General features: G+C 38.0%; 1 protein-coding gene across 2 annotated transcripts in view; it reads left to right on the plus strand.

Annotated features, from left to right (window-relative positions):
• NBN (nibrin) overlaps positions 1-1,122 on the plus strand; it is a 55,365-nt gene extending 54,243 nt beyond the window's left edge. For both annotated transcript variants that reach the window (XM_004011849.4, XM_012184160.3), the window contains exon 16: positions 953-1,122. In XM_004011849.4, coding sequence (XP_004011898.2) covers positions 953-983 — 31 coding nt within the window. In that variant the 3' untranslated portion in view covers positions 984-1,122. The remainder of the gene's footprint in view (positions 1-952) is intronic.
• Positions 1,123-8,832: the final 7,710 nt, after the last annotated feature.

The raw sequence follows: 8,832 nt of genomic DNA on the forward strand, positions 1-8,832 counted from the left end.
GCACGGTGGAGCCTGGTGGGCTGCAGACCATGGGGTTGCAAGAGTCAGACACAACTTAGCAACCAAACCACCACCACCTTGGGGCATTTAGACAATGAAGGTTCCTGAGCTGGGTGAATTTGAGTAATATATTTGTGAGATTTTCAGCCCTGAGTAGAAAGAATTATGAATGAATGGAGTTTGAAATAAGATAAGTAAAATACCAGACATGAAAATAAGAAGCTGGATTAGAGTTTCAAAGCAGGTTTTTCTGAGAGGGTTAGAGGAGTTATAATGGGTAATAATAATTTAATTCAGATTTAACATTTTCAGCATTCTTGCAGGCCCAACAAACTTCATAATAATTAGCTCTCAAATATGCATAAAATACAATATTGTAGGTAGATACTGGCTAGGGTGGAATAACATTTTCCCAAGAAATACTGTAATTTTGAGTCTGTTTTATAGCCAATTTGATTTTTAATTTCATTATTGAATATATGAATCATTGATGAAAATGTTGACAAATAGTGCTGATTTTTCATAAGTATAGTCAGATGCCCAACTACATTTGTTCAGTTGCTATAGAAGACTTATAATTATATTTTAGGTTCATTATGCTCTTTTGGGCAAATGGTAGAATTTAATGTGGGAGTGGAGAGATCTGTTTGCAGCTAGTCTGGAGGAAGTATAAAAACATGTATTAATTTTTAAACTGTTGTTTTCATTAATTACTGTAAGGCTTTCACAGGATTTTTGATGATGTTTTACTTTTACCAAATAGTCATCAAAGCAACATCAAAAAGATAAGCAACAGTAAAAAATGTCTTTGCTTAATATTTGATCCTAGGGATAAGACTGGCATTCTCATTCTGTTTGCCAAAGCGTGTCTATATTTTGAAAGCCTTTTAACTTGTGAAAGGAACACTATCATTTATCTAGATATCATTTGACTCAGTTTCTTTCTTTACAGATACAATCCTAATGTTAAAAGGAGAAGATAACAAGGTTTTATGAAGAAGCCACAGAAAAACATTTCCTGTTTAGTATTTACTTCACGTTTCCTCTGCAATACATTCATATCATGTATAGAAGATTTAAGTTTATGGCCTAAATTTGTTAAATAAAATGCACAAAACTTAAGTTTCTTTTGTTTGGGAAAATTAGTATCATTTGTTCTGTTTTAGTCTTTGTCATTTCATCTTTTATAATTTTTTTTCATTTTTAAATGTGATTTTAACTTACTGAATACTTAATATAGTCATAGTTCAAAATTCTAAAAGTATAAAAAGGTAAAATCTTAAAAAGGCTCCCTTCTACCGCTGTCCTGGCTGTCTGTTTCCTTGCCTCTGAAAAACTTCCATGATACTCATTTCTTTACAGAGATATGTAGTGCCTATTCAGATTTCTAGGCATGTCATTTTTCAGTAATTTCCTATAGAAATGATACGATGTTAGTTACATACCTTACCCTTTTTTACTGACTGGATTGGAAGGTTATAGTAATATCAAAGCATAATGTTTTTCCTTTTTATCATTTTTCTTTTCCATTATACTATAGTCTTTCCTGGACTGAAGTAACCCAAGTGAAATGAATTCTAGTATTGAAGAGGCCACCCACATATTATACTAATATTGGAAATGACAGTGGAGGATGTCATCAAGCTTGGGGATATATCTCCCTAAAACCAGATAAGACCTGTTTGGTGCTCTTACTAAACTGGGTATTCAGTAACACTCTAAAAAGTTGAGCTTTTTAGAATCCTAGTTTCTTTAATCTAAAAAGTAGAAATGGTAAGTTTGTCTTCTTTCTACCTAAAAGGGAGATGGTATGGAAAAACTTTGTTTTTCCAAATTTTTTCATATAGACAGCTTTCACTGTACATTTTAATTAGGGTAAACTCTTTTTACCTACTCTAAAGACTGATATAGTTTGTCTTCGGAGATAGAGCATGCTTTTTATACTGACTGAAAGCTTCCTAGTTTCACATAGATTCTGCCACCCTAACAAACAGACTATGAGAGAGAGCCTAGCATGAAAAGTTATATCATAAATTAATTTGTATTGTTGTTAAGTCTTCATGGAAGATCTAGTGTTCCACTATATTCGCAAGGGAAGTCACCATATTTAAATACCTGACTAAGACCCTTTGCACTCTTGACCAGCCTTCAGAACACGTTCTTCCTTTCAGGAGATAGTTTGTAAATGTCCTAGATTTTTCTTATTTATGTTTCATTATCCCTTCAAATTCGTTGTTAAGGAAACATTAAATGTGTATTCATAATGCTCTCCACAACACTGAAAGAGTTTGAAGATAAATGAATAACGGTCTCTCTCCTCCCCTAACAGTCTCTGTTCCCTTTAGGAGCAGTCTAAAAGCTCAAACACTCTAGAACTGGTGGTCCTTGTGTTTTAAATCTCCTTAAAGTTCTATTTGGCATAGAAAGTATTGTTAAATAGATAGAAGATGTTTACCATTGCTTTCCATGGAGCCTTCTGTGCTGCATAGTTTTTATAAAACTCTTAGCTCTGCCCTGAACAGCTTTAGTTATAGCCATGCTTGGATATATGGTGTGTACCTTTTCCCTTGGATTTCTGGGGGACTCTTTTTTTTCCTAGCACCTTTATGTATTTTAGGAGAAAGAGGGGGTGAAACTTGCCACCTCCCTTTCTTTAATGAATGAGAACTCTGCCCCCATTTTGACGTGGGACTTCAAGTGGTGGCAAGGAAGAAGTAGCCTAAACTTTGGCCATAATCTCACAGTTGTCCATTACCCAGCAGCACTTTTGCAGTGGTATACTCCCTTTCCTTTCTTTAGCTATAAAGTTCTTTCTGCCCAGAACTATCCTGCCTTCTTCCTAACTGAAACCTTGTGAGTGGTCACCCAAGTGGGAGTCTACCTTTGCTTCTTTGAATGATCATGATCCAGATGCCTTAAGAGATCAAAGCACATTGTGACGTAGGTAAAATGTTCTCCTCCTAAGTTTAACAAGAATGATTGTATAACTTGCTTTTGAACATTTATTAGAGTTACCAAGGGAACATTTCCTGCAAAGATGGGCTCGATTAAAGGACAGAAATGGTATGGACATAACAGAAGCAGAAGATATTAAGAAGAGGTGGCAAGAATACACAGAAGAACTGTACAAAAAAGATCTTCACGACCAAGATTATCACGATGGTGTGATCACTCACCTAGAGCCAGACATCCTGGAATGTGAAGTCAAGTGGGCCTTAGAAAGCATCACTACAAACAAAGTTAGTGGAGGTGATGGCATTCCAGTTGAGCTATTTCAAATCCTGAAAGATGATGCTGTGAAAGTGCTGCACTCAATATGCCAGCAAATTTGGAAAACTCAGCAGTGGCCACAGGACTGGAAAAGGTCAGTTTTCATTCCAATACCAAAGAAAGGCAATGCCAGAGAATGCTCAAACTACTGCACAATTGCACTCATCTCACACACTAGTAAAGTAATGCTCAAAATTCTCCAAGCCACGCTTCAGCAATACGTGAACTGTGAACTTCCTGATGTTCAAGCTGGTTTTAGAAAAGTCAGAGGAACCAAATTGCCAACATCTGCTGGATCATTGAAAAAGCAATAGAGTTCCAGAAAAACATCTATTTCTGCTTTATTGACTATGCCAAAGCCTTTGACTGTGTGGATCACACTAAACTGTGGAAAATTCTGAAAGAGATGGGAATACCAGAACACCTGATGTGCCTCTTGAGAAACCTATATGCAGGTCAGGATGCAACAGTTAGAACTGGACATGGAACAACAGACTGGTTCCAAATCAGGAAAGGAGTACATCAAGGCTGTATATTGTCACCCTGCTTATTTAACTTCTATGCAGAGTACATCATGAGAAACGCTGGGCTGGAAGAAACACAAACTGGAATCAAGATTGCCAGGAGAAATATCAATAGCCTCAGATATGCGGATGATACCACCGTTATGGCAGAAAGTGAAGAGGAACTAAAAGCCTCTTGATGAAGGTGAAAGTGGAGAGTGAAAAAGTTGGCTTAAAGCTCAACATTCAGAAAACGAAGATCATGGCATCTGGTCCCATCATTTCATGGGAAATAGATGGGAAACAGTGGAAACAGTGTCAGACTTTATTTTTCTGGGCTCCAAAATCACTGCAGATGTTGACTGCAGCCATGAAATTAAAAGACGCTTAACTCCTTGGAAGGAAAGTTATGACCAACCTAGACAGCACATTGAGAAGCAGAGACATTACTTTGCCAACAAAGGTCCGTCTAGTCAAGGCTATGGTTTTTCCAGTGGTCATGTATGGATGTGAGAGTTGGACTGTAAAGAAGGCTGAGCACCGAAGAACTGATGCTTTTGAACTGTGGTGTTGGAGAAGACTCTTGAGAGTCCCTCAGACTGCAAGGAGATCCAACCAGTCCATTCTAAAGGAGATCAGCCCTCGGATTTCTTTGGAAGGAATGATGCTAAAGCTGAAAACTCCAGTACTTTGGCCACCTCATGTGAAGAATTGACTCACTGGAAAAGACTGATGCTGGGAGGGATTGGGGGCAGGAGGAGAAGGGGACGACAGAGGATGAAATGGCTAGATGGCATCACCGACTTGATGGATGTGAGTTTGAACTCCAGGAGTTGGTGATGGATTCATGGGGTCGAAAGAGTCAGACACGACTGAGTGACTGAACTGAACTGCTCTTTTGTCAGGCTGTTATCAATTGTGAATTCACAAACATGATGCTGTGAAGTCACTTTGCTTACCTTCATAAGAGGTTGATGTGGGGTAAGCAGACGTACTAGAAGTTATTTTATTGCTCTAAACCATGGAAACACTTCATGGCAAATAGACGGGGAAACAATGGAGACAGACTTTATTTTTTCTGGGCTCCAAAGTCACGGCAGATGGTGATTGCAGCCATGAAATTAAAAGACACTTACTCCTTGGAAGAAAAGTTATGAACAACCTAGACAGCATATTAAAAAGCAGAGACATTACTTTACCAACAAAGGTCCGTCTAGTCAAGACTATGGTTTTCCAGTAGTCATGTATGGATGTGAGAGTTGGACTATAAAGAAAGCTGAGTGCCGAAGAATTGATGCCTTTGAACTGTGGTGTTGAAGAAGACTCAAGAGTCCCTTGGACTGCAAGGAGATCAAGCCAGTGAATCCTGGAAGGACTGATACTGAAGCTGAAACTCCAATACTTTAGCCACCTGATGCAAAGAACTGCCTCATTTGAAAAGACCCTGATGCTGGGAAAGACTGAAGGCGGGAGGAGAAGGGGATGACAGAGGATGAGATGGTTGGATGCCATCACTGACTCAATGGACATGAGTTTGAGTAAACTCTGGGAGCTGGTGATGGACAGGGAGGCCTGGTGTGCTTCAGTCCATGGGGACTTAAAGAGTCGGACACGACAGCAACTGAACTGAAACCACTGGATTGAGTGCCACTCTGATTTGTCTATCTGTATAAACTAGCCTCCCAACTAGTTTGATCACTTCTTTAAAATGGAGTCTTGGTTTTATTAATAAACTACAAGCAGATCCAACCAGTCTACCCTAAGGATCAGTCCTGGGTGTTCACTGGAAGGTCTGATGTTGAAGTTGAAACTCCAATACTTTGGCCACCTGATGTGAAAAGTTGACTCATTGGAAAAGACCCTGATGCTGGGTCAGGAGGGGCAGCGGCGAAGAGATACCCCTCGTCCAAGGTAAGGAGCAGCAGCTGTGCTTTGCTGGAGCAGCCGTGAAGAGATACCGCACGTCCAAGGTAAGGGAAACCCAAGTAAGACGGTAGGTGTTGCAAGAGGGCATCAGAAGGCAGACACACTGAAACCATAATCACAGAAAACTAGTCAATCTAATCACACTAGGACCACAGCCTTGTCTGACTCAATGAAACTAAGCCATGCCCGTGGGCCACCCAAGACGGGCGGGTCATGGTGGAGAGGTCTGACAGAATGTGGTCCACTGGAGAAGGGAATGGCAAGCCACTTCAGTATTCTTGCCTTGAGAACCCATGAAGAGTATGAAAAGGCAAAATGATAGGATACTGAAAGAGGAACTCCCCAGGTCAGTAGGTGCCCAATATGCTACTGGAGATCAGTGGAGAAATAACTCCAGAAAGAATGTGATGGAGCCAAAGCAAAACAATACCCAGCTGTGGATGTGACTGGTGATAGAAGCAAGGTCTGATGCTGTCACGAGCAATATTGCATAGGAACCTGGAATGTCAGGTCCATGAATCAAGGCAAATTGGAAATGGTCAAACAGGAGATGGCAAGAGTGAACGTCAGCATTCTAGGAATCAGCAAACGAAAATGGACTGGAATGGGTGAATTTAACTCAGATGACCATTATTATCTACTACTGCAGGCAGGAATCCCTTAGAAGAAATGGAGTAGCCAACCATCAGAGCAAGACCTAGATTTCTGGGTTGCTCTGATGTGCCAGGCTCAGGAAATATGCACTTCCATTCATCCCATATCTTACTTATACATATCCTAAGTCTTCCTTTTCAATTTCTGAATTAAGCTTATTTATTTTCATTAAATGCTGTCATTTTCCTCTTAATACTCAACTGGATTTTAAATAATTCAAGGAATCAGAAAAATAATTGAAATTTTTCATTTCTGAAATTCCTTTCCTTCATGTAGGTATGTTTCAGCAGATATCACATGCCTTCAGTGTGAAGAACTTTCTTTAGCATTACTTTTTGTGCATATTTCCTGGTGTCATCTTTTTTGTTTTCCTTATGGAATTTTAGCTTGACATTTTACGTCAGCATTTTAAAGACATTGTTCTACTGTATTCTTGATTATGTTGTCCTGGTTTTCTTTCCATTGTTCAGTTATGTGTCAAAATCGAATTGCTTTTTAAAATATTTCATTTTTTTTTAGCAATTGATTGTTGTCTTAATATGTATTTTTTGCAGTTCGGGTTTCTTGGATGCGTGGGTTGCTTTTTATTTTTTAAATCAAGTCTATAAAATTTTTAACTTTTATTTTCCCACATATATTTTCCTGTTCCAGTCACTCTTGCTTTCCTCTGGATCCAACTATACGTTAGACCACTTGTTATTTGGCTCCTGTCAGTTTTTTTTAATTCCTTTTAAATATTCTTCAGTTTGAACAGTTCCAATTAAACTTCACGTTCACTGATCTTTATTCCTATAGTGGTTTGTATATTTTTATGCCCATGTCGTAAATCTTTCATTTCAGAATGTATTTTTAAGCTGTAGAATATATGAGGTTTTTATGTTATTCTCAGACTCACTCACTTAAGAATTAAATATTTTTTAATATTTTGAAATCTATGTAGTAGCTTTTAAAGTTTCTGCTATTTGCAATGTCTGTGTCAACGCTGGATCTATTTTGATGACTTGTTTTTTCCCTCTGCTTATGGTCATGTCTTCTTGTCTTCACACCTAATTTTTATTGCACGTTGTACACTGCAGATGCTGTAATGCCGCTGAGGACCTGGATTTTGTTGTCTTTAAAGACTGTCAGGTTCTGTGGCAGCAGTTACTTACCTTACTGGCACATTTATTGTGATCTTTTTGAGGACTGATTTTAGAGTAATGCAGATTTATAGTAACTGTATTTCTAAGACTTGGCCAGTTTGGGATCTCAACTGAATGTCTGGCCTTTATTTAACTTTTACCAAAGTAAAGTTGTGAGAAGTTCACATACTCAGACTGCTTAAAACAGAGAACTGCAACTAAATCTTATTTTTATTTTATTAGTTCCAAAACTCCAAAGAGATTCTGCTTTTCAATGATTCTTCAAGAGCTAGACTTTTAAGGGATGAAGGAGATGCCCTTATCACAGTATGACTAGTCAAAATATTTAGTGCTTTCCTCCCTCCCTGAATAAGTAGTCGGGACTGATGGATAATCACAGATTTAAAATAATGGGACAGAAATTGATCAAGAGTATATTACAACAGAGAAAACACTTTGATGTTACTTGCAACACAGGGCAGCTAGGTCTGAGGGAGAACTTAGAAATGGGAGGTTACTAAAAACGGAATTATTAACCAGGTTTATTAGGGCCCTGCTGAAGTTTTATTTTCCGTGAAGTCTTTTTTTGGTGAATGTTCTCGTTGTAAAAATGCTATTGAATGGGTAAAAGGGACTCCTCCTGCCAGACGAGTCTGGCAGGCTACAGTCCATGTGGTCGCAAAAGAGTTGGCACAACTTGGCAACTCAACAACAAGAAACCATCTTCATAACAAACTCATTTTCAATTTAGAAGCAGCATCAAGAAAAGCATCCCATCAACTCCTTCAGAGCTCAAAAGCACAAACAAGAAAGTGCTCAATCAAGTGTACCAAAGGATGTCATACCATATCAATAGGTGTGAAATTAATTTGAAAAAGTTATCATGATAAAAACTGGTACATCAGTTCCAAAATCAAGCTAATCAGACATGACATTATCAAGAGAATAAGAATTCATCCAAAACAACTAGTTGTAGATGTCTATTCCAAACAATATTTTAAGGTGAATTAATTTTTAATAAATTCTTAATAATAATAAATCTATAAGCACACGGACAGATAAATACTGACTTCTAGTTCATAATTAGACTTTCAATAAACACATTCCAGGTTAAATAAATTTAACCAAAAAGAAAGAGAGAGAAAGACCGGGAAATTCAATTTGCCAAAGAGAACTTGGTAACACTTCTTTGTCTAACACAAAATGTCTGGAGATTTGTATGAAAATACAGACATTAAGCACACCTAGGTATAAACCAAGACAGGACACATACTTCAATAAATAACCACAGGATTAAATGCTATGTCATCTCCAACAAAGAATTTCAAAGTAACCATCTTGAGAACAGGAAACGCAGA

The sequence above is a fragment of the Ovis aries genome, chromosome 9 (assembly GCF_016772045.2).
Source record: "Ovis aries strain OAR_USU_Benz2616 breed Rambouillet chromosome 9, ARS-UI_Ramb_v3.0, whole genome shotgun sequence".
NCBI classification, from domain to species: Eukaryota; Metazoa; Chordata; class Mammalia; order Artiodactyla; family Bovidae; genus Ovis; species Ovis aries.